This window comes from Ranitomeya variabilis, chromosome 2 (assembly GCF_051348905.1).
Source record: "Ranitomeya variabilis isolate aRanVar5 chromosome 2, aRanVar5.hap1, whole genome shotgun sequence".
Classification (NCBI taxonomy): domain Eukaryota; kingdom Metazoa; phylum Chordata; class Amphibia; order Anura; family Dendrobatidae; genus Ranitomeya; species Ranitomeya variabilis.
Genome location: NC_135233.1, coordinates 1,112,454,103 through 1,112,480,676, shown reverse-complemented (window position 1 = coordinate 1,112,480,676; position 26,574 = coordinate 1,112,454,103). Strand labels below are relative to the sequence as shown.

Below are 26,574 nucleotides of genomic sequence, written 5' to 3'. Positions count from 1 at the left end.
TGACTGGGTTGCTTTTTTGCCACTGGCCAAATTTGCTCTTAATAATCGGGCTAGTTCTGCCACGTTGGTCTCTCCTTTTTTTTGTAATTCGGGGGTTTCATCCTCGTTTTTCCTCTGGTCAGGGGGAATCTTCGGATTGTCCTGGAGTGGACGTGGTGGTGGACAGGCTACATCAGATTTGGAATCAGGTGGTGGACAATTTGAAGTTATCTCAGGAGAAGACTCAGCAGTTTGCTAATCGCCGTCGCCGCGTGGGTCCCCGACTTCTTGTTGGGGACTTGGTGTGGTTGTCTTCTCGTTTTGTCCCTATGAAGGTCTCTTCTCCTAAGTTCAAGCCTCGGTTCATCGGTCCTTATAGGATCTCGGAGATTCTTAACCCTGTATCTTTTCGTTTGGATCTCCCAGCATCGTTTGCTATTCATAATGTGTTCCATCGGTCGTTGTTGCGGAGGTATGAGGTGCCCGTTGTTCCTTCGGTCGAGCCTCCTGCTCCGGTGCTGGTGGAGGGAGAATTGGAGTATGTTGTTGAAAAGATATTGGATTCTCGTGTTTCCAGACGCAAACTCCAGTATTTGGTTAAGTGGAAGGGTTATGGTCAGGAGGATAATTCCTGGGTGGTCGCCTCCGATGTTCATGCGACTGATTTGGTCCGCGCCTTCCATAGAGCTCACCCTGATCGCCCTGGGGGTTCTCGTGAGGGTTCGGTGACCCCTCCTCAAGGGGGGGGTACTGTTGTGGATTCTGTTTGTGGGCTCCCTCTGGTGGTTACTGCTGGTACTGGGTGACTTTGGTGGGTTGCGGCCTTTGGTTTCCACCTGTCCATCAGAGGCTGGGTGTTTCCTATTTTACCTGGCCTTTCTGTCATTTCCCTTGCCGGCTATCAATGTGTTCAGATGTGCTCTGTTTGGTTCCTGCCTACTTGCTCCCAGATCTTTCAGGATAAGCTAAGTGCTGATTTTCAGTTGTTTGGTTTTTTTTTGTCTAGCTTGCTTAGAATGTCTCTATGCTAGCTGGTAGCTCTAGTGGACTGAGGTTCTCCCCATGTGCCATGAGTTGGCACATGGGTTCTTGTAATCTCAGGATGGTTTTTTGTGATTAGGGTTTTTTGCTGACCGCTCAGTCCCCTTTTGTATCATTCTGCTTTCTAGTTTACAGCGGGCCTCTATTTGCTAAAGCTATATACATCATCTCTATGTGTGTGCCTTCCTCTCATTTCACCGTCAATACATGTGGGGGGCAACTATATCTTTTGGGGTTCGTTCCTCTGGAGGCAAGTGAGGTCTTATTTTCTCTGCAGTACTAGTTAGCTCTTAGGCTGGTGCGTGGCATCTAGAACCAACGTAGGCACGCTCCCTGGCTATCTCTAGTTGCGTTTGTCAGGCGTAGGGCAGCGGTCAGCCCAGGTTCCATCACCCTAGAGCTTGTCCGATGTTTTTTGTAATTTGCTTGTCCTGTGCTATCCCTAGCCATTGGGGATTCATGACAGGGTTGGGACCATCAGTTGTGTTGTGCAGAAAACTGGTGGATACACAGCGGATAGTCCTACTGAATAGACTGTTAGAATGTGTATTATGTAATTCCACAGTGTCGGAACAGCGCACATCAACCGGTTCACCATTATCCCGAAACACCTCTATAGCAAAGTAAGTCGAAGACCTTGAGTGGTGCAGATGCCAGAAATGAGCACACAGCAGCTGAGCTTTCTGCAGCAGAGCATCCAGGCTGGGATAGTGGCGTAGAAATTGCTGTACCACTAGGTGTGTAGTATGTTATATTTTGAAATGATTTCAACACTCCAATTCATTAATACTAATTATAGAGATATTGATATTGGTTTCAATCAGTTCATTATATAGTATTCAGTATATCCTTACCATATGAAGTTCACAGAAGGTCATTGATGCCTAAATGTACCTTTCGCCAGATGGTCAACCTAAAGGTACCGTCACACTCAGCGACGCTGCAGCGATATAGACAACGATCCGATCGCTGGAGCGTCGCTGTTTAGGTCGCTGTAGAGACGTCAAACACAGCAGCTCCAGAATGATGCAGGAGCGATCCTGTGACGTAGCGGTGACTCACTTATCGTTCTCACAGGTCGTTAGCTGCATGTTTAACATTGCTGACATCGTTGCTTTTGCTGTCAAACATGACGATACACGCCGATCTGACGACCAAATAAAGTTCTGGACTTCTAGCTCCGACCAGCGATATCACAGCGAGATCCAGATCGCTGCTGCGTGTCAAACACGAGATCGCTATCCAGGACGCTGCAACGTCACGGATCGTTGTCGTTCTCGTTGTAAAGTTGTTTAGTGTGAAGGTACCTTTAGAAAGGAATGTAAATGACCAGTAATTTGTTTGCAGTTCAAAGTTGAGAACCACCCGATTGGATCTTTCACAGGAGATGTTTATGCTAACTAGAGGCTTCAGTACACATACCTTGGGACATCAAAGCCTTTAGAGAAGTTTCAATGGGGTTGGTTTAAGATATAAATGAGATGGGACAGACAGGGGAGAGACATCAGAAGGCAGAGAGATGGGACGGAGAGGAGGCTTATTGACTCCTGCCATTCTAATGTAATGTATGACTTTATTGATTATGTGCTATTTGAGTGACTGTTTATCTTTTATTAAGTAAATTCATTTTTGTTTATTCAGTTTCCGTGTGAGCATTTATTTATTCATCACAATTCCTTGAACCATAACAAAACACTAGGTTGAGGACGTGAGCCATAAAATGCATGTGTGTGAGGTTACCCAGCATAGATCCGCCACCAGTTTCGCATTTATCGCACACGGCCTTCACTGACTCCAAATTCAGTGGAGACAGCCATTGCTCTGACTCGGCCTGGATAGCTGTCCACAACGCTTGAGCTGTGTGACAGCATTCTCCAACGTATATGAATTTAAACAATGCCTGATTGCGGTTTTCTCACAGTACGCCGGTGGGGGCATATTCTATGCAGTGTTGGAAAGTGTATCTCATTAAGGGCTGTCCCACACGTCCAGATAATTCCAGTACCGGAAACAATCGGTACCAGAATTATCCGTGTCCGTGTGCCCCTACGTTTCTTGTGTACATCAATGTGGCACACTTGCGGCATACGTGTGCCGCCCGTGTGCCCACTGGGTACCACACGCATCGTGCTGGGTACCACACGTACGAGCATCTGGTGCTGAATCCGCGATTCATATGTTCCCTGCAGCAGCGTTTGCTGCAGAGAAAATATGAATAATAGTGTTTAAAATAAAGATCTATGTGTCCGCCGCCCCCCCACCCCCTGTGCGCCCCCCCACCCCCTGTGCGCCCGCCCCCTGTGCGCCCCCCCGCTGTTCAGAAAATACTCACCCGCTCCCTCGTTGGCTGTCGGTGCTTCCTGGTCTGGCCGCTGCTTCCACTGTATGCGGTCACGTGGGGCCGCTCATTTACACTCATGAATAGGCGGCTCCACCCCTATGGGAGGTGGAGCCACATATTCATGAGTCTAATCGGCGGCCCCACGTGACCGCATACAGTAGAAGGGCCGGCCAGCACAGGACACTGCGAGGGAAGCGGGTGAGTATTTTCAGAACAGCGGGGGGGGCGCACAGGGGGTGGGGGGGGGGCGGCGGACACATAGATCTTTATTTTAAACACTATTATTCATATTTTCTCTGCAGCAGACGCTGCTGCAGAGAAGATATGAATGGCGGCTTCAGCACCATGTGGGGGGGACAGCGCTTACTGTAGCGCTGTCTCCTGCACGCACACGGACTGCAGACGGACGTCCGTGTGCGGTCCGTGTTTTACACGGACCCATTGACTTTAATGGGTCCGTGTAATACGTGCGCTCCCACGAACACTGACATGTCTCCGTGTTTGGCACACAGAGACACGGTCCGCAAAAAATCAATGACATCTGCACAGATTTTTATGGGTCTACGTGTGTCAGTGTCTCCGGTACGTGAGGAAACTGTCACCCTACATACCGGAGCCACTGACGTGTGAAACCGGCCTAAGGGAGAGATTGAGGGGACTGGCGGAGTACCTACAGGAGGTAGAGGAGGCAGAAGCAGTGGAGGAAGGGTTACATGCAGATTTTTGTCCCGCAAGCCTTGGGGTTTCCAAGATTTGCTGTCTAGTGACACCTTGGTGTCTAGTGTTCTAGTTTACCATCCCTTGGGGTGTAGTGGTTTAGTTCTCCAAAACTAAGTGTTTAGTAGTTTAGTTCTCCATCTCTGATGTGTATTGTTTTAGTTATCCAACTTTAGGTGTTTAGTACTTTATTTCTTCAACTCCTGTTGTCTAATAGTTTAGTTCTCCATCTTCTGGTGTATAGTGGTTTAGTTATCCAACTTTAGTAGAGTCTGGAGATGCCGTGGAGAGCAAACTGCTGCCTGCAACATCCTTCAGCATGACTGGTTTGGCAGTGGGTCAGTAATGGTGTGGGGTGGCATTTCTTTGGAGGGCCGCACAGCCCTCCATGTGCTTGCCAGAGGTAGCCTGACTGCCATTAGGTACCAAGATGAGATCCTCAGACCCCTTGTGAGACCATATGCTGGTGCTGTTGGCCCTGGGTTCCTCCTAATGCAGGATAATGCCAGACCTCATGTGGCTGGAGTGTGTCAGCAGTTCCTGCAAGATGAAGGCATTGAAGCTATGGACAGGCCAGCCCGTTCCCCAGACCTGAATCCAATTGAACACATCTGGGACATCATGTCTCGCACCATCCACCAACGTCACATTGCACCTGAAGTATTTAGTATTTTACTTTGCCTAGCTCTGTTATCTAGTAGTTTGTTTTTCGTTAAGGTGTATAGTGGTTTAGTTTTCCATCCCCAAGAGCCCTGCAAGCCATGGAGATTTCAAGAATTGTGGAGCAGCCCCTTCCCCGCCTGCCCCCACAGCCACCAGAGTCACCCAGTGCCCAGTCAGTGAGATGCAACACACATGTACATGCTCGCTCGTCCAGGTGTCAGTGGTGAAATGCACCATCACACATCAATTTTTTCAAGGAATGGGTGATGTTGTCTGTGACATGCTGGTGTAGCACAGGTACATCTTTCTTAGAGAAGTAATGGTGATTGGGCAACTGGTAGTGGGGGACAGCAATGGCCATCAGCTTTCGTAAATCATCTGTATCCACAAGGTGGAAAGGCTGCATTTCTGTGTCCAAGAGGTTGGATTGGCCATGCAATAATCACAGAGCTCACAGGCCTGGAGCCATACAGAAACAAGCGCTGTGAACTTTTGAGCGTAGACAATTACACGATTAGGCGACGATCATCCAAGGAGGCCACAGGCTGTTCACAATAAATAGTTATCAGAAAATTAATAGTAAGGGTACGGCATATACACTGCTCAAAAAAATAAATGGATCACTAAAATACCACATCCTAGACATCTCTGAATGAAATAGTCCAGTTGCAAATTTTTATTCATTGCATAGTGGAATGTGTTCAGAACAATAAAACATAACAATTATCAATGTAAATCAAAATTAATATCCCATGGAGGTCTGGATTTGGAATGATACTCAAAATCAAAGTGGAAAATCAAATTACAGGCTGATCCAACTTCACTGGAAATGCCCCAATTCAAGGAAAAGATGCTCAGTATTGTGTGTGGCCTCCATGTGCCTGTATGACCTAACTACTGTACAATGTCTGGGCATACTCCTGATGAGGCGGCGGATGGACTCCTGAGGGATCTCCTCCCAGACTGTTATGACCCCAATGGCAGAGGGTCTCAGAAATAGTTACCAAGTCTGCAAACACAAAAAACAGCTCATAGGGCAGTGGTAACTGGGCTGACCATATATCTAATCCTAGCACCACAAATAACAGCAGCCGGGGAACGTGCCTACGTTGATTCTAGACGTCTCGCGCCAGCCGGAGAACTAACTAACCCTAGAAGGGAAAAGAAAGACCTTTCTTGCCTCCAGAGAAAAAGACCCCAAAAGTAGGATACAAGCCCCCAACAAATAATAACGGTGAGGTAAGAGGAAAAGACAAACGTAAGAATGAGCTAGGTATTTAGCAAAGAGAGGCCCACTAGCTAATAGCAGAATATAGTAAGATAACTTATATGGTCAGCAAAAACCCTATCAAAAATATCCACGCTGGAAATTCAAGAACCCCCGAACCGTCTAACGGCCCGGGGGGAGAACACCAGCCCCCTAGAGCTTCCAGCAAGGTCAGGAATCACATTTAGTACAAGCTGGACAAAAATGAGAGCAAGCAAATAACTGAAAAAACAAAGAAGCAGGACTTAATTTTGCACAAACCAGGACCAGCAGATAGGAGCAAACAAAAAGGATCTGATTACAACGATGCCAGGCACTGGACTAAGGATCCAGGAGGTTTATATAGCAACACCCCTGGACTAACGACCCAGGTGGGTGCAAACTGAGGGAAGAAAATCCCAGAGTCATATCACTAGTAACCACCAGAGGGAGCCAAAAAGTCTAATTCACAACACCAGACCTGGACAAAAGCATCCGCTAACTCCTGGACAGCCGATGGTGCAACGTGACGTTGGTGGATGGTGTGAGACATGATGTCCCAGATGTGTTCAATCGGATTCAGGTCTGGGGAACGGGCGGGCCAGTCCATAGCTTCAATGCCTTCATCTTGCAGGAACTGCTGACACACTCCAGCCACGAGGTCTGGCATTCTCCTGCATTAGGAGGAACCCAGGGCCAACTGCACCAGCATATGGTCTCACAAGGGGTCTGAGGATCTCATCTCGGTACCTAATGGCAGTCAGGCTACCTCTGGTGAGCACATGGAGGGCTGTGCGGCCCCTCAAAGAAATGCCTCTCCACACCATTACTGACCCACTGCCAAACTGGTCATGCTGAAGGATGTTGCAGGCAGCAGTTCGCTCTCCACGGTATCTCCAGACTGTCACATGTGCTCAGTGTGAACCTGCTTTCATCTGTGAAGAGCACAGGGTGCTAGTAGCGAATTTGCCAATCCTGGTGTTCTATGGCAAATGCCAAGCGCCCTGCACGGTGTTGGGCAGTGAGCACAACCCCCATCTGTGGACATTGGGCACTCAGACCATCCTCATGGAGTTGGTTTCTAACCGTTTTTGCAGACACATGCACATTTGTGGCCTGCTGGAGGTCATTTTGCAGGGCTCTGGCAGTGCTCCTCCTTGCACAAAGGTGGAGGTAGCGGTCCTGCTGCTGGGTTGTTGCCCTCCTACGGCCCCCTCCACGTCTGCTGGCCTGTCTCCTGGTAGCACCTCCAGCCTCTGGACACTATGCTGACAGACGCAGCAAACCTTCTTGCCACAGCTCGCATTGATGTGCCGTCCTGGATGAGCTGCACTACCTGAGCCACTTGTGTCGGTTGTAGAGTCTGTCTCATGCTACCACGAGTTTGAAAGCACAACCAACATTCAAAAGTGACTAAAACATCAGCCAGAAAGCATTAGTAGCAAGATGTGGTCTGTAGTCCCCACCTGCAGAACCCTCCTTTATTGAGGGGGTCTTGATAATTGCCAATAATTTCTATCTGTTTTCTATTCCATTTACACAACAGCATGTGAAATTGATTGTGAATCAGTGTTGCTTCCTAAGTGGACAGTTTGATTTCACAGAAGTTTGATTTATTTGGAGTTATATTATGTCGTTTAAGTGTTCCCTTTATGGTTTTGAGCAGTGTACATTTCCGGATTACAACGCATGGTATACGAGTATATCCCGCCATCACTGCTAATTCCACATTAACTTTACATTTCTCATTGCCACCACCAATCCTGTTTTTAAACAAATAAATACAGGCCGATTGGACACCGTTCTTCTTTTGAGGTTCATACCATCAAGTTCTTCCATCCCCTCTCCCTACGAGTAGCGGTCATATACCTACCCCAGGCTCACCCACCTACTTCCTTGAGCATTTTTTCTGCCTTCATGCCGCACTTCACCTCAGAATTAACAACCCTTATCCTGGGAGACTTCAAAAGCCCCACCTCCCCAACGACATCCCAGCTTCTATCTCTAGCAAATTCTCGTGGCCTCTTACACCTTTCAAACTGAGACACACAAAGACAGTAAAGCTGGGGTTACACTTACAAGTGCAATGCGAGAAACTCGCACGAGTCTCTCGCATCAATCTCTGGCTGCTGCCGGCACTCGGGACTGAACTGGGTGACTGCATGTATTTCTATGCAGCTGAATGACCCGGTCCCGAGAGCCAGCGGCAGTGCCAGGTATTGATGCGCGAGTTTCTCGCATTGCACTCGCAAGTATGACCCCAGCCTAACACTCCTGATCTGGACTTTGTCCAGCTCAGTTCAATCTCCTACCTAGATGACTCACCTCTTATCCTTTCTCCCCCATGAAATTAGGAGTAGAACCACAACGTAGACATTTTTAGGCGCTCCCCATCTGATTAGAGCGGCCTATCACAATCCCTAATCAAAGTCCATTATATATATATATATATATATATATATATATATATCATTCTCTACTTCTCTGAACGTAATTCACTATGAAACTCAACCGTACCCAAAAGTCTCAGGCAGCCTTTATCTACCACCCCCATTTCCTCAAGATGGTTGTACCACCAATGTATATAAGCACCTGTACTTTGCGTCACCCCCACCTGATTGTAGATTGTAAGCTCTGGAGTAGGGTCGTCATTATTTTTGCTTTGTTTATCTTAAACTTGGTAACTTTTGACTGTATTATATGAACTGCTGACTTGTAAAGCTATGCGGAATGTGTTTGCGATATATAAATAAAGGTTATTATTATTAGTAGATTGAAGATGGTCAAGTTCAAGATGTTAGCTTGGCCATGTGTAGGAGGAATCTTTTACATAACCACAACTGCACAAGCAAGGGCTGGCTGCTGTGCTAAAACGGAGTGAACACGACAAGCTGCTGGACTGTGAAAGAGGTGCAGCTGAAGAGGTTATGGTGGATTGATGTGCTCGGTGTCTGAGGCTACCAGCCTCGATGATACATATCTTCCCTCAAGGAAAAGTCCAGCGACCATCTTACAGAAGAGATTCCGCTTTAATGGAATGCGGGTGGGAGTTATATACACCCCTGAGCAGAGAAGGCTTTATTCCAAAAACCAAGCAACTGTTTTCTGGGAAATAGACATAAATCTGTTTAGGGGTCTGGCTCTTATGCAGTTTCTCAGGCACTTGGCATGTGTTAGGGGGAATCTGTGTAGAGATGTTATGTGACAGATTTAGAGCATAAAATGGAGACAGAGAAAACACAATGGAACCTGATTTCCCACAATACACACAAACATCTGACCAGAATAATGGCTACTACGATTTATTTTTTACTTAAACCATTGGCTCATGTGGAGAATGTGCACCGGCAAACCGACTCTTCATGGTGCATAGGAAAAGCACACGTACGTATAGAGCGCTCGTCTGAACGAGCCATGAGAAAACTAATTACGGAGCCGTCAAGAGGACGGGCACTCACCTTATTACAAAAAAGAAGACAGATTGCAGCAGACATGGAGAAAGTCTTCAATGCTTTATTCCATAATAATTACAATATTGTTCTAATATCCATGATGGTGAGTGGGAAGGTTCACCCTGACGCGTTTCTAGCAGACCGCCCGTAGTCACAGAGGGAATCATGGGATATACCATTTAAAGCAACCAACCACCAATCAGTAGTACCACGGAAAACCACGTGAACACAGAAATTATAAGAATAAATGTAACAAAATGCAATTAATACAGCGCTACATGGAATATGGACCAACTTCTAGTCCTAGAACAATATCAATACTACATGTCAGTAATTACACATAGTATAATTTCTATAAGTCATTCCTATGGGTTGCATTGTGTCGAACCTAATCCTGGATGCCTCAATAAGTTTTTCCACCAGTCTCCTCCTCCTGGACGATTAACTCTCTCAGTTCCAAAGAATGTGAGACTTTGAATGTTCCCATTATCTGTCTCCAAAAAAAGTCTGGTTACCCCCGAATGTGTCCTGTTGTTACTGGTAATTATTATTATTATTTATATAGCACCATTAATTTCATGGTGCTGAACATGAGAAAGGGGGTTACATACAGGGTTATAGATATCGTTAACAGTAAACAAATTTACAATGACAGACTGGTACAGAGGGGAGAGGACCCTGTCCTTGAGGACTTACATTCTACAGGATAACGGGGAAGAGACAGGAGATCGGGGGTGCTGCAGCACTGGTGGTGATGAAACGGCAGCTCTGGTGGTGGTGAGGCGGCAGCTCTAGTGGAGGTGAGGCGGCAGCTCGGGTGGTTGGTAAGGCAGAAGCTCTGGCGGTGGCGACACGGCAGCTCGGGTGGTTGGTGGGGCAGCAGCTCAGGTGGTTGGTGAGCCTGCAGATCGGGTGGCTGGTGAGGCAGAAGCTCGGGTGGTTGATGAGCCTGCAGCTCGGGTAGTTGGTGAGGCGGTAGAATGGTTATTGCAGGCTGTAGGCTTTCCTGAAGAGATGGGTTTTCAGGTTCCGTCTGAAGGATTTGAGGGTGGTGGATAATCGGACGTGTTGAGGTGTGGAATTCCAGAGGATGGGGGATATTCGTGAGAAATCTTGGAGGCGGTTGTGTCAGGAACAAATAAGTGTGGAGAAGAGTAGGAGGTCTTGGGAGGATCGAAGATTACGAGAGGGAAGATAGTGGGAGATTAGTTCGGAGATATAGGGAGGGGACAGGTTGTGGATGGCTTTGTAGATCAGTGTTAGTAGTTTGAACTGGATTAGTTGGGAAATTGGGAGCCAGTGGAGGGATTTGCAGAGGGGAGAAGCAGGGGAGTAGCGAGGAGAGAGGTGGATTAGCCGAGCAGCAGAGTTGAGAACACAGGAGTGGTGCAAGGGAGTTAGCGGGGAGGCCACAGAAGAGGGTATTGCAGTAATCCAGGCGGGAGATGATGAGGGCATGCACAAGAGTTTTAGTAGATTGTGGGCTGAGGAAGGGATGGATTCTGGCAATATTTTTGAGTTGGAGGTGACAGGAGGTGGCAAAAGTTTGGACGTGCGGTTTGAAGGACAGGGCAGAGTCAAGAGTTACCCCGAGGCAGCGGATTTCAGGTGCGGGAGAGAGCGTGATGCCGTTTACCATAGTAGCTAGATCAGGTAGGGGGGATGAGGAGTTTAGTCTACATTGAGTTTTAGGAAGCGAGAGATGAAGAAGGAGGATATGGCTGACAGCCACTCCGGGATTCTGGACAGCAGAGAGGCGATATATGAGCCAGAGAGGTAGATATGAGTGTCATCCGCATATAGGTGGTACGGGAATTCATGGGACTTTATGAGTTGTCCTAAGCCAAGGGTATAGATGGAAAAAAGTAGGGGCCCTAGGACAGAGCCTTGAGGTACTCCAACAGAGAGAAGGAGGGGTGAGGAGGTAGTGTGGGAGTGGGAAACGCTAAACGTGCAGTCGGAAATGTTTGTAGATGTTCCAATATTCTTTTTTCAGCTCGTACATCCCACATATTTAAGGTTGCATGAATTGCATTGTACAGTATACAACATAATTGGTGTTACAATTAATAAGGGAATTCATATTCCAGACGTCATTGATTTTCTGTGTCTTACGTGGAAATTCGCAAAATGAGGGAAAGAAGGAAAAAGAAAAGTCAGTAAATCAGGATGCTGTGCACCTTGTCAGTGGAACTCCTCCGCACGGAGCTGCCCCAGTCCAGGGCGTAGTCAGAATAGCAAAGAAAAATAGGGGATTGTCTCCAGTGATGAATGACTGCACTTGTCAGATAAAAAGTAAAATTTTAATCGAATCCACAAAAACATGTAACCAGTGTAGGTAACAATACCAGATATTCCACATACCATATATACTCGAGTATAAGCCGACCCGAGTATAAGCCGACCCCCCTAATTTTGCCACAAAAAACTGGGAAAACTTATTGACTCGAGTATAAGCCTAGGGTGGAAAATACAGCAGCTACCGGTGAATTTCAAAAATAAAAATAGATGCTCCATACCGTTCATTATTGCCCCAAAGGAGGTTCCATATAAAGCTGTGCCATATATAATGCTCCATACCGTTGATTATTGCCCCATAGATGCTCCATATATAGCTGTGCCATATAGAATGCTCTGCACCGTTCATTATGGCCCCATAGATGCTCCATATAAAGCAGTGCCATATATGCTCTGCACTGTTCATTATTGCCCCATAGATGGGCCATATAAATCTGTGCCATATATAATGCTCTGCACCGTTGCCCCATAGATGTGCCATATAAATCTGTGCCATATATAGTGCTCTGCACCGTTGCCCCATAGATGTGCCATATAAATCTGTGCCATATATAGTGCTCTGCACCGTTGCCCCATAGATGTGCCATATAAATCTGTGCCATATATAGTGCTCTGCACCGTTGCCCCATAGATACTCCACATAAAGCTGTGCCATATATAACGCTGCTGCTGCAATAAAAAAACAAACCACATACTCGCCTCTCTTGCTTGCAGCTCCTCAGCGTCCCGTCCCGGCGTCTCTCCGCACTGACTGATCAGGCAGAGGGCGGCGCGCACACTATGTGCGTCATTGCGCCCTCTGACCTGAACAGTCAGAACAAGAGGACGCGAAGACAGAGCGGCGCCCGGCGGGTGGAACGTGGACAGGTGAATATAAAATACTCACCTAGTCCCGGCGATCCTGCCGCTCCCCCTGCCTGTCACACTGTCTTCAGGTGCCGCAGCTCTTCCTCTGTCAGCGGTCACCGGCACCGCTGATTAGAGAAATGAATTTGCGGCTCCACCCCTATGGGAGTGGAGTCCATAATCATTTCTCTAATGAGCGGTCCCACGTGACCGCTGTACAGGGGAAGAGCTGCGGCACCCGAAGACAGTGTGACAGGCAGGGGAGCGTCAGGATCGCCGGGACTAGGTGAGTATGCGACACGCTCTCTCCCCCTCACCCGCCGACCCCACCGCCGACCGTGACTCGAGTATAAGCCGAGAGGGGCACTTTCAGCCCAAAAATTTGGGCTGAAAATCTCGGCTTATACTCGAGTATATACGGTATATGTAAAAAACCAATGCATTTCAGCATCTAGCCTTAATCATTGTGTGAATAGAAAGGAAACATAGGGCTCTAATATATCCCAATCATGAATGCAAACAGGTGGGAAAAATCAGGTTATAGAACAATGAGGGAATTAACCTCAAGCTAAAGGTACCGTCACACTAAACTACTTACCAATGATCACGACCAGCAATCGTGATCGTTGGTAAGTCGTTGTGTGGTCGCTGGGGAGCTGTAACACAGACAGCTCTCTCCAGCGACCAACGATCAGGGGAACGACTTCGGCATCGTTGAAACTGTCTTCAACGATGCCGAAGTCCCCCTGCAGCACCCGGGTAACCAGGGTAAACATCGGGTTACTAAGTGCAGGGCCGCGCTTAGTAACCCGATATTTACCCTGGTTACCATTGTAAAAGTTAAAAAAAAACACTACATACTCACCTTCTGAAGTCTGTCACGTCCCCCGGCGTCCAGCTGCTGCAGAGGGCTTCCTGCACTGAATGTGTCAGCGGCGCCGGCAGTAACAGCGGTGATGTCACCGCTGTGCTCTGCTTTACGGCTGGCGCTGACACAGTACAGGGAAAGCTCTCTGCAGCATCGCGTGGACGCCGGGGGACGTGACAGACTTTAGAAGGTGAGTATGTAGTGTTTTTTTTTTACTTTTACAATGGGAACCAGGGTAAATATCGGGTTACTAAGCGCGGCCCTGCACTTAGTAACCCGATATTTACCCTGGTTACAAGTGAACACATCGCTGGATCGGTGTCACACACACTGATCCAGTGATGACAGCGGGTGATCTGACGACGAAATAAAGTTCTGGACTTCTAGCTCCGACCAACGATATCACAGCAGGATCCAGATTGCTGCTGCGTGTCAAACACATCAAGATCGCTATCCAGGACGCTGCAACGTCACGGATCATTGTCGCTCTCGTTGTAAAGTTGCTCAGTGTGAAGGTACCTTAACCCGTTGGTTTTTTACATATGTGTGAAATATCTGGTATTGTTACCTACACTGGTTACATGCTTTAGTGGATTAGATTAAAACTTAAGTTCTTAAGTGGAAATTGACACATGACATTTAGTGCCTGCAGACTTGAGAAACCTTTGATGGGAAGCCAAGGTGTTCTAAACTGTTTGAGGTACATACTGGGGGACGGCATATTACCGAGGAGACGCCCTCTTTTAGAGACTCACTACATTAACAGGAAGTGAGAGCTGCGGCTGACCGATCACTTCCTGTTATTTACTTATGTTTGAAGGCGGGGACAGTGATATCAGAGCTTACTGGGCGCAGAGCTCCATGTGACGTAACAACCTCATATGAGCACAGGAGAAAGAGGGCAGACATCGCTGAAATGTAGCCAACACGTGAGGGGAGTATAAGGGTTATTTTAATTGGGACAAATATACAGATTGAGATGGGGTTGTCCTAGTCGTGGACCCTTTACATACACATAATATTTTTGACTATCAAAACAAAAATATATCTTAATTTTTTGTAAAACTGAAAAAATTGTTGTAAATGTTTGTAAAAAAGTCTCATATTAAACAGCTCCCCCCCTGTGTGTGACTTCTCTGATGACTATCAAGTTTGTCTTTGCTAATAAAGCATTTTCCACATTCGGAGCATGAGTACGGCTTCTCTACTTTGTAACTTCTCTGATGTTTAACCTGAAAGGATTTGTTTAAAGAAACATTGTCCACATTCTGAACATGAATTTTCTGATGTCTGAGAAGACTTGATTCATATATAAAACAGATCCCACATTCGCTACATGTAAAGGGATTCTCTCCATTGTGATCTCTTTGATGATCACTTAGAAGGGCTTCAGTATTAAAACATTTCCCACATTCGGAGCATGAATACTGTTTTTCTTCTGTATGCATTTTCACATGATTAATAAGATTTGATTTACTCATAAAGAATTTTCCACATTCTGAACATGTATACGCATTTCCTGTGTGAATTCTCTCATGTGCAGTAAGACTTGATTTACATCTAAAAACTTTCTGACATTTTGAACATGAATACGGCTTATCTCCTGTGTGAATAATCCTATGATCAATAATATTTGATTTTTCTTTAAAACATTTCCCATATTCTGAACAAGAATACAGCTTCTCTCCTGTATGAATTTTCTCATGCGTAATAAGATTGGATTTATGTGTAAAACTTTTCTGACATACTAAACATGAATATGGAGTTTCTCCTGTGTGAATTTTCTCATGCGCAATAAGACTTGATTTATATGTAAAACTTTTCTGACATATTGAACATGAATACGGCTTTTCTCCTGTGTGAATTCTCTGATGTGTAACAAGACTTGATTTTAAAGTAAAACATTTCCCACATTCCGAACATGAATACGGCCTCTCTCCTGTGTGAATTAACCTATGCGTAACAATATGTGATTTTTTTTTATAACATTTCCCACATTCTGAACATGAATACGGCTTCTCTCCTGTGTGAAAACTCTTATGCTTATTAAGAGTTGATTTATGTAGAAAACATTTCCCACATTCTGAACAGGAATGCGGCTTTACTCCCGTGTGAATTCTCTCATGTGAAATAAGACTTGATTTATATGTAAAACTTTTCTGACATACCGAACATGAATACGGCTTCTCTCCTGTATGTATTCTCTCATGTTTAACAAGATATGATTTTATAATAAAACATTTTCCACATACTGAACACGAATATGGCTTCTCTCCTGTGTGAATTCTCTGATGTGTAACAAGATGTGATTTCATAATAAAACATTTCCCACATTCTGAACATGAATACGGCTTCACTTTGTGAATTTTCTCATGCTTACTATGATCTGATTTATCTATAAAACATTTTCCACATGCTGAACATGAAAATGGCCTTTCTCCTGTATGAATTCTCTGATGTCTAACAAGAAGAACTTTAAGTGAAAAACATTTTTCACATTCTGAACATGAATATGGCTTTTCTCCTGTGTGAATTCTCTCATGTCTAACAAGATCTGATTTACCTATAAAACATTTTCCACATTCCAAACATGAAAACGGCCTTTTTCCTTTGTGAATACTCCCATGTTTAAGAAGGTTAGATTTTTGGGAAAAACATTTTCCACATTCTGAACATGAATATGGCATCTCGCTTTTGTGACTTTTCTCATGTAAAACAAGATTCCATTTGTTTATAAAACGCTTTCCACATTCAGAACATGAATACGGCTTCTCTCCTGTATGTATTCTCTGATGTCTAGTAAGATGATATTTGTCTGAAAAACATTTCTTACATTCTGAACATGAAAATGGCTTCTCTCTTGTGTGACGTCTCCTATATTTAACAAGATGTTCTCCATGTACATTAAGGGTAGTAGGATTTTCTCTTGAGGACTGACACAGGACATCTTCATCTTTCACATTATATGCTACAGATAACACGACATTTTCTCCAGGACGATCACTTGTATTTTCTGTTAGAAATAAAAATAGATTTTTCTATTTTTGTAATCACAGCTTTAAATGTAAAGGCCCATCCCTATCCCACCTCTGATCCAGGATGGAGGATCTAGAAGAAATCTTATGGCATTCAATGCACATTAATGGTGAATCCCCTGATCACAAGGAAAAAAGAAGATGCAGAATATGGAATCCTCCAACGGTTCTAGATCCTCAGTAACTGTGTCTGAGATGTTCTCATCAATCATCAGGGGAAGCACAAAGGAGACCCCTGGAGTTCCAGACCAAGACCTAGAGCAGACTTGCTCCTCTTCCATGATCATTAGTACACATTCAGACTCGGCGAAATCATATTACAACCAAATAACAATTATACAAACAGTAATTACAGATACGAATATGTAATGTCTGGGACAGTAGTGAGGCTGTATTAGATCTGTCAATGCAGAAATGGCCACAATCTAATGAATGAGGTCTCCTCTTACCTGGTGCTACAAGTGGCCGCTGCTCCTCCACCACAACGTCCTTATACTGCTCCCAGTGTCCTTCTACATAATCCCACTCCTCCATGGAGAAATAGAGAGCGACGTCCTGACACCTGAGAGGAACCTGACAACCAATGAGACCGACATCACCCAGAATCCACCAGTGTATACTGTATAATATCCCAGCAGTCTCATCTCTGCTCACCCAGAATCCTCCAGTGTATACTGTATAATCTCCCAGCAGTCTCCTCTCATCACCCAGAATCCTCCAGTGTATACTGAATAATCTCCCTGCAGTCTCTGCTCATCACCCAGAATCCTCCAGTGTATACTGTATAATCTCCCAGCAGTCTCCTCTCATCACCCAGAATCCTCCAGTGTGTACTGTATAATCTCCCAGCAGTCTCCTCCCATCACCCAGAATCCTCCAGTGTATACTGTATAATCTCCCAGCAGTCTCCTCTCATCACCCAGAATCCTCCAGTGTATACTGTATAATCTCCCAGCAGTCTCCTCTCATCACCCAGAATCCTCCAGTGTATACTGTATAATCTCCCAGCAGTCTCCTCTCCTCACCCAGAATCCTCCAGTGTATACTGTATAATCTCCCAGCAGTCTCCTCTCCTCACCCAGAATCCTCCAGTGTATACTGTATAATATCCCAGCAGTCTCCTCTCTGCTCACCCAGAATCCTCCAGTGTATACTGTATAATATCCCAGCAGTCTCTGCTCATCACCCAGAATCCTCCAGTGTATACTGTATAATCTCCCAGCAGTCTCCTCTCATCACCCAGAATCCTCCAGTGTATACTGTATAATCTCCCTGCAGTCTCCTCATCACCCAGAATCCTCCAGTGTACACTGTATAATCTCCCAGCAGTCTCCTCTCATCACCCAGAATCCTCCAGTGTATACTGTATAATCTCCCAGCAGTCTCCTCTCCTCACCCAGAATCCTCCAGTGTATACTGTATAATATCCCAGCAGTCTCTGCTCATCACCCAGAATCCTCCAGTGTATACTGTATAATCTCCCAGCAGTCTCCTCTTATCACCCAGAATCCTCCAGTGTATACTGTATAATCTCCCAGCAGTCTCCTCTCATCACCCAGAATCCTCCAGTGTATACTGTATAATATCCCAGCAGTCTCCTCTCTGCTCACCCAGAATCCTCCAGTGTATACTGTATAATATCCCAGCAGTCTCCTCTCTGCTCACCCAGAATCCTCCAGTGTATACTGTATAATCTCCCAGCAGTCTCCTCTCATCACCCAGAATCCTCCAGTGTATACTGTATAATCTCCCAGCAGTCTCCTCTCTGCTCATCACCCAGAATCCTCCAGTGTATACTGTATAATCTCCCAGCAGTCTCCTCTCATCACCCAGAATCCTCCAGTGTATACTGTATAATCTCCCAGCAGTCTCCTCTCATCACCCAGAATCCTCCAGTGTATACTATATAATCTCCCAGCAGTCTCCTCTCTTCTCTCATCACCCAGAATCCCCCAGTGTATACTGTATAATTTCAAAGCAGTCTCCTCTCATCACCCAGAATCCTCCAGTGTATACTGTATAATCTCCCAGCAGTCTCCTCTCATCACCCAGAATCCTCCAGTGTATACTGTATAATCTCCCAGCAGTCTCCTCTCATCACCCAGAATCCTCCAGTGTATACTATATAATCTCCCAGCAGTCTCCTCTCTTCTCTCATCACCCAGAATCCCCCAGTGTATACTGTATAATTTCAAAGCAGTCTCCTCTCATCACCCAGAATCCTCCAGTGTATACTGTATAATCTCCCAGCAGTCTTCTCTTCTTTCAACACCAGAATCCCCCAGTGTAATCTCCGAGCAGTCACCTCTCCTCTCATCACCCAGAATCCTCTAGTATAATCTACCAGCAGTCTCCTCTCCTCACCCAGAATCCTCCAGTAAAATCTCCCAGCAGTCTCCTCTCATCACCCAGAATCCCCCAGTGCAATCTCCCAGCAGTCTCCTCTCATCACCCAGAATCCCCCAGTGCAATCTCCCAGCAGTCTCCTCTCATCACCCAGAATCCTCCAGTATAATCTCACAGCAGTCTCCTCTCCTCACCCAGAATCCTCTAGTATAATCTCCCAGCAGTCTCCTCTCCTCACCCAGAATCCTCCAGTAAAATCTCCCAGCAGTCTCCTCTCATCACCCAGAATCCCCCAGTGTAATCTCCCAGCAGTCTCCTCTCCGCTCATCACCCAGAATCCCCCAGTGTAATCTCCCAGCAGTCACCTCTCTGTTCATCACCCAGAATCCCCCAGTGTAATCTCCCAGCAGTCTCCTCTCTGCCCATCACCCAGAATCCCCCAGTGTAATCTCCCAGCAGTCTCCTCTCTGCCCATCACCCAGAATCCTCCAGTAAAATCTCCCAGCAGTCTCCTCTCATCACCCAGAATCCCCCAGTGCAATCTCCCAGCAGTCTCCTCTCATCACCCAGAATCCCCCAGTGTAATCTCCCAGCAGTCTCCTCACCCAGAATCCTCCAGTATAATCTCCCAGCAGTCTCCTCTCTGCTCATCACCCAGAATCCTCCAGTGTAATCTCCCAGCAGTCTCCTCTCCTCACCCAGAATCCCCCAGTGTAATCTCCCAGCAGTCTCCTCTCATCACCCAGAATCCCCCAGTGTAATCTCCCAGCAGTCTCCGCTCATCACCCAGAATCCCCCAGTATAATCTCCCAGCAGTCTCCTCTCCGCTCATCACCTAGAATCCCCCAGTATAATCTCCCAGCAGTCTCCTCTCCGCTCATCACCCAGAATCCCCCAGTGTAATCTCCCAGCAGTCTCTTCTCCGCTCATCACCCAGAATCCCCCAGTATAATCTCCTAGCAGTCTCCTCTCATCACCCAGAATCCCCCAGTGTAATCTCCCAGCAGTCTCCTCTCCTCACCCAGAATCCCCCAGTGTAATCTCCCAGCAGTCTCCTCTCCGCTCATCACCCAGAATCCCCCAGTGTAATCTCCCAGCAGTCTCCTCTCCGCTCATCACCCAGAATCCCCCAGTGTCATCTCCCAGCAGTCACCTCTCCTCCCATCACCCAGAATCCTCCAGTGTAATCTCCCAGCAGTCTCCTCTCCTCACCCAGAATCCCCCAGTGTAATCTCCCAGCAGTCTCCTCTCCGCTCATCACCCAGAATCCCCCAGTGTAATCTCCCAGCAGTCTCCGCTCATCACCCAGAATCCCCCAGTGTAATCTCCCAGCAGTCACCTCTCCTCCCATCACCCAGAATCCCCCAGTGTAATCTCCCAGCAGTCTCCGCTCATCACCCAGAATCCCCCAGTGTAATCTCCCAGCAGTCACCTCTCCGGTCAGCAGCTCAGTGATCTTCTTGGCCAGTTCCAGGACCTTCTTCTCAGGTGTCGGGGAGTGCAGGGGTTCTGTGATGGGGCTCTGGATCTTGCTCCGTCCTCCGGACATACAGGGGGTCACACGATCACCGGACGTCTTCTTCACCACCGTGTGCTCCTGTGTACAGTGACAGACGCCGATCACCACAGATTCTATCCATCTTTACAGTCCTGTTATATTAGTAGAGATCAGAGTGATCTCATGGGAGACTCTCACCTTTCCCTTTAACAAGTCGATTATCTCCAGGGCGAGGAGTAATATTCTTGCAGTCATGTTGCTTTTGTCCTGGTCGCTCCTCGTTGGGTCATTTTTCATCCTGATGTCCTGGTACTGATCCTTCTGTCCTTCCATGTACTCCCACTGCTCCATGGAGAAATAGACAGCGGCATCCTGACACCTGACAGGAACCTGACAAACATACAGTTAGGAGCAGAAATCATTGGCCACTGAGGAATCCTCGTGATTTCAGCTCTGCAGGTCGCTAGTTTGGATGTAAAGTGAAACAACGGAGATGTAATCGAAGTGGAGACTTTCAGGTTTATTTAAAGGGGAGGAAAAAAAAATCTCTTGTGAAACATTTAGGAATGACTGACATCTTTCTACAAATCCTCATTTCAGGGGCTCAAAAGTAATTGGACAAATTAACTGTCCTGTAAATAAAAAGTTCATCATTAATCCTTTGTAGCAATGATGGCCTGATGTCTGGAGGCCATGGACGTTGCCATCGCTGCTCTCCTACTTTGCGAGGCTTTGCCTCCTTTCCTGCAGAGACATCAGTTGTCGCTTGTTTGAGGCTCGTTCTGCCTTCAGTTTTGTCTTCAGCCTGTGAAATGCGGCTCGATGGGGCTGAGATCTGGTGATGACTCGACCATTGTAGAATACTCCACTTTTTTGCAGGATGTTTTGGGCCATTGTCCATCTGTTCTGTGAAGAACCGTCCAATCATCCTTGCTGCAATTGGTTGGATCTGAGCATAAAGTATCGCCCTGTACACACAGAATTCATCCGGCTGCTTTTGTCTTCAGTGACATCATCAATAATCACTAGTGACCCGCTGCCATTAGAAGCCACGTATGAACGCACCATCACAAGTCCTTGTGATTTCAGCTCTGCAGGTCGCTAGCTTGGATGTAAAATTAAACAACTGAGATGTAATTGAAGTGGAGACTTTCAGGTTTAGTTAAAGAGGTTGAACAAAAATCTCCTGTGAAACCTTTGGGAACTGCAGCCATCTTTCTGCAAATCCTCCACATTTCAGGGGCTCAAAAGTAATTGGAAAAGGAAATTTCCCATAAATAAAATGTTCATTTTTAGTCCTTTGTAGAGAATCCTTTGCAGCAATGATGGCCTGAAGTCTGGAGACCGTGGACGTCGACATCTGTGATCTCTTCCTGTGTGAGGCTTTGCAGCAATTGGTTGAGATCTGGTAATGACTCGGCCATTGGAGAATATTCTACTTCTTTGTGTTCGCAGGATGCTTTGTGTCATTGTCCAGCTGTCCTGTGCATTTGATTGAATCTCAGCTGAAAGTATCTCTCAGTACACACAGAATTAATGCGGCTGCTTCTTTCTTCAGTCACATCATCAATCACCACTAGCGATCCGGGGCCTTTGGAAGCCATGCATGCCCTCGCCATCACACCACCTCCACCATGTGTTGCAGAGAATGTGCTGTGCTTTTTTGTATCAGGAGCCATTCCAAGCCTTCTCCATACTTTCTTTTTCCCATCCTTCTGGTACAGGCTGAGGTTCGTTTTATCTGCCCAAAAAATGCTTTTCCCCAACTGGGCAGCTTCTTTAGCTGTTTTTGGCAAAGTCTAATCTGGCCAATTTTCAAGCAGATTAATGGTTTGCACCTTGTGGTGACCCCTCCGGATTTACTCTTATGAAGTCTTCTCTTTATAGCAGACTTAGATACTGATTGACCAACTTTTTTAGAGCTCTTCACTTGGGTGGTTGTTGTAGATGATTTTTTTCTGCAACATAGGAAGGATTCTGCCATCATCCATCACTGTTGTCTTCCGTGGACGTCCAAGACTCTGAGTCCCTGAGCTCACCAGTGTGCTCTTTTCTATTTCTGCTCTCTCAGATGTTTTTTTCTTCAGCCTAATGATGGTCTGCTTCACTTCCATTAAGAGCTCTTTTGACCTCATGTTGTGGGTTCACAGCAACAGAATCCAAATGCAAATGCCACACCAGGAATCAGCTCCAGACCTTTTACCTTTTTAACTGATGATGGATTAACGAGGTAAAATCCCATGCAGCCCATTACAGAGATTCTGAGATGATTGTCCAATTACTTCTTTTTTAAGGGACCAAAAGTAACTACATGCTAAAGAGCTATAATTCCTAAACACTTCCTCCAATTAGGATGTGAATCCAATCAAATTAAAGCCGAGAGTCAACACTGTAAGCCCAGATTGATTATATAACTGCATCTTATAAATGTCAAAATTTGTGTCACTGACCAAATAATTCTGAACCGAACTGTATACCATCACCACCCAGAATCTTCCATTGTATTTCTGTAGAATTTCCCAGCAGTCACCTCTCCAGTCAGTAGCTCTGTGATGTCACTGGTGAGATCGAGGACCTTCTTCTCAGGCATCGGGGAGTGTGGGTCTTCTGTGATGGGGCTCTCACTCCTGCTCCCTCTTCCGGATACATGGAGATGGATGATGGGAGTCACACAGTCACCTGATGTCTTCTTCTCTATGGTGTAATCCTGTATATGGAGAGATGTTGATGAATATTACACATAAGGAAACATAAGAACATGACATTTTATGTGTGGTCTCAGCAGCTGCCCATCCATCTCACCAGGAGAGCTCATGTGGCACTGACTACCTGGATTACTCCCTGCTGTTTGGGAGGTCCGAGGACCCTGGTAGTTGGAGATCGAGAGTCAACACAAAGCTGCTGCCAGTGGTTTGGTGGTGGTGCTGTCTGGGCCGCTCTGTCAGCAGTGTGCTGGAGACAGCCGTGAGGGGTGAAGATAGAAAGATACAGGCAGACAGTGATACAGGAGACTCTTCTATGGAATCAAACTTGATATAGAAACCAAGGTGGAACGGGAACAAAACCTGGTAACTTCTCAGAGAATAACGGGAATCTCTATAAAAGATATTCAATTAACTATACTAACAATGGGTGTCATTTGCCAAAATGTCATCTCGAGTTTCAGCACTGGGGGTCTATCAATAATAGGAAAGAGAATGAAGGGTGTTGATGTTGATGAGAAATCCTTTTTGTAGAAGACCAGGTTTCTTCTCTGCTAAAGTAATTTAGTTTTCTGTAGACCGACAAAGTGACCGATATGGAAGATCAATGTACACAACTGAACATTAGCTGTACAGATCTTCTTGAGGGCCCGGAAGGTCAGGACTATATGATATTTATATCAGGACTGCATGGGAGGAACACATTATCCTTGTCTATATGAATTACATGAAGGAGTTAGGAGGAGACATTACTTTGTTATTGGTGGTGGAGTTGGATTCTGCCAGTTGAGCACTCCAGTGAGGGGTTGGATCCATGAAAGCGATTGCTGGATAGATTTGTTTTCTTTAGGCTGAATTTAGGGGCATGAAGCAGGTACTTTGGGATATCAAAGGTTTTAACAAAAACTAAAAAGAATGGAAATATTTATAAAAACACAAATGATTACAGAAACTAGTGAGGTCACTCAGATCCTTGCAGTTTAGGTCCAGAGACGCAAGATCTGCCAGATGGTTAGAGAAGCTAGAGGCAAACACAACTCATCCCTGCACCATGATCGGTAGGTGCTGAAGGGCTGCGATGGCAACTAGAGCCTAACAATATCCACTAGGTCTGACATGTACAGAAGCATGCATTAGGGTATAATATGAAGCCGGTGTGTGACAATTCAAAGGAGGGCATGTCACCAATGCAGCTGCATTGAGGCCTAGAGAGGGACCCTTGCAGGAAGGGGCGTACTGCCATAGCGCAGACCCCAGAGTTACTATGGGGGCCCTCAGTCAAGAGACCCTGTGACAACACAGCACTTTATCTTAATTATCCAGACGTCTATTTTCAGTACGTCAGGAGGCATAAACCTATCTATATGTTGACTTTTGTTTTTTTTATAATCTCTTTTTATTGAAAGATTCCACAAAATAATGTAACAGGCATGTGACATTGCAGTGTAAACTCAGAGTAATCCATCAAATCATCATCCACAATATCAATAATAAAATCATACTTTCAATGACAAAACAAACAAATAAAATAAGTAAAATAAAACATTAAACATAACGTATTCTCATCATCAGAATTGCACCTTTAACCAAGAAGTTCTGTATTAAGGTTCTGATTATGTCATATTTCAGGTTATGATAAGAGTCCACATAGAGCAGCACGTTCATGCACTAAAAAGGAGAAACCTCAGGGATTATATCTCGCGGTTGAAGAGCTCACAGCACCAGGGGCTAGGTGCGTCAGCGGTGAATCGCACCACCTTTCCCAAATTCTATGAAATTTCTGGGGACAGCCTCTGTTCCTGCATAATATGTTCTCATATGGAATTACCGTATTTTCCGCTTTGTAAGATGTACTTTATTTCCACCAAATTTGGGGGGGAAATGGGGGTGCGTCTTACAAAGAGGATATACCGCTTACCGTTACAGTCTGGGATGAGGGGGTGTCCGCCACCCGCCACTCGCCACCGCGGTTGTCCACTGCTGCCCCGGGTGATGCTGGAGGCTCCAGTGCTGCGGGGGGCTCTGGCAACATTTTGTGAAAGACCAGAGCCCGCCCGGCAGTTCGTCCATGCGTTCCTGTATGACTGACTCCGGGAAAATGGCCGCTGAAATCTCGGGAGATGAGATATCAGCGCTGAGATCTCATCTCTCGAGATTCCTGCGGCCATTTTCCCGGAGTCAGTCATACAGGAACACATAGACGAACTGCCGGGGGCTCTGGCCTTTCACAAAATGTCAGCAGAGCCCCCAGCATCACCGGAAACCGCCCTGCAGCACCGGAGCCCCCCTGCAGACCCCCTCATCCCAGCCTGCAGCACAGGAGCCCCCTTAAGCACAGGAGCCTCCCTGCAGCACCAGAGCCCCCCTGCAGCACCGGAGCCCCCCTGCAGCACAGGAGCCCCCCTGAAGCACAGGAGCCCCCCTGCGGACCCCCTCATCCCAGCCTGCAGCACAGGAGCCCCCCTGCAGCACAGGAGCCCCCTGAAGCACCGGAGCCCCCCTGCACCCCCTCATCCGAGCCTGCAGCACAGGAGCCCTCCTGAAGCACAGGAGCCCCCCTGCGGACACCCTCGTCCCAGCCTGCAGAAATGCTCCATTCCTGCCTCCAGCAACGACCCTGATCCACCGCAGCCACAACCCCTGGTAAGTAATAAGACGCATGGATTATAAGACGCCCCACCAATTTATTAAAAAAAGTTTTTTCCTATTTTTCTCCTCAAAATTTGGGGTGCGTCTTATAATCTGGAGCGTCTTACAAAGCGAAAAATACGGTATATCGTTCACTCATTTTTTCCACTGATTGATTGAAGGAGACCTTCCCCCCATCCACCTCAGCGCTATCGCTTTCCGAGCCATAAGCAGAGCCTCTCTGAGAAATATTCTGCCATAATGAGTCCACATTTCTTCATCCACAACACCCAACACACACAGCTCTGGACTACATTCAACCGGTATCCCGAGTATCCTCTCTAGTGTAAAAATCACATCCTTCCAATATCTTCTTAGGATTCTACAATCCCAAATGAGATGCCAAAGATCCGCTCCCTCCTCACCACATCTATGACATTCATCTTTACTCTTCTACTGAATTTATGTAGTCTACTCGGGGTTAAATAGGAGTGGTGGAATATATAGAACTGAATTCATTTGTTATTTGCAGCCATTGTATGCGCCTCCAGTGCTTCATTCCACTGGTCATCAGTAAGAGATGGGATTAGGTGCCTCCATTTAACCTCCACCGCCAATTGAGTGGAAGCTATCTTGGAATTTAACAAAAAGGTATACAGGGAGGAAATCACACCTGTAGGTCCCTGGGTTGAAAATATTCCTATTAGTGGACATCTGGCTATTCGCATTCTAGGGAGCGGGAACTGGTACGTTATAGCATGTCTCAGCTGCAGATATCTACAAAAATCTCTATGAGGGATTCCAAATTTTATATGACAATGTTCAAATGTTAATAAAATTTGATTTTCAAAAATCTGATTGAGCGTCGTTATACCATATTGTTTCCAGAAACCTGGGTCTTGTAAGTTTTGGAG

General features: G+C 46.2%; 1 protein-coding gene across 1 annotated transcript in view; it reads right to left on the bottom strand.

Moving 5' to 3' along the window:
- Positions 1 to 13,736: 13,736 nt before the first annotated feature.
- LOC143808887 (uncharacterized) overlaps positions 13,737 to 26,574 on the bottom strand; it is a 121,554-nt gene continuing 108,716 nt past the window's right edge. The window contains exons 3-7 of the mRNA XM_077292061.1: positions 22,861 to 23,037; positions 20,529 to 20,720; positions 20,265 to 20,429; positions 16,936 to 17,059; positions 13,737 to 16,464 (exon numbers count right to left, since the gene is read on the bottom strand). Of these exons, the coding sequence (XP_077148176.1) occupies positions 14,552 to 16,464; positions 16,936 to 17,059; positions 20,265 to 20,429; positions 20,529 to 20,720; positions 22,861 to 23,037 (2,571 nt within the window). The 3' untranslated portion in view covers positions 13,737 to 14,551. The remainder of the gene's footprint in view (positions 16,465 to 16,935; positions 17,060 to 20,264; positions 20,430 to 20,528; positions 20,721 to 22,860; positions 23,038 to 26,574) is intronic.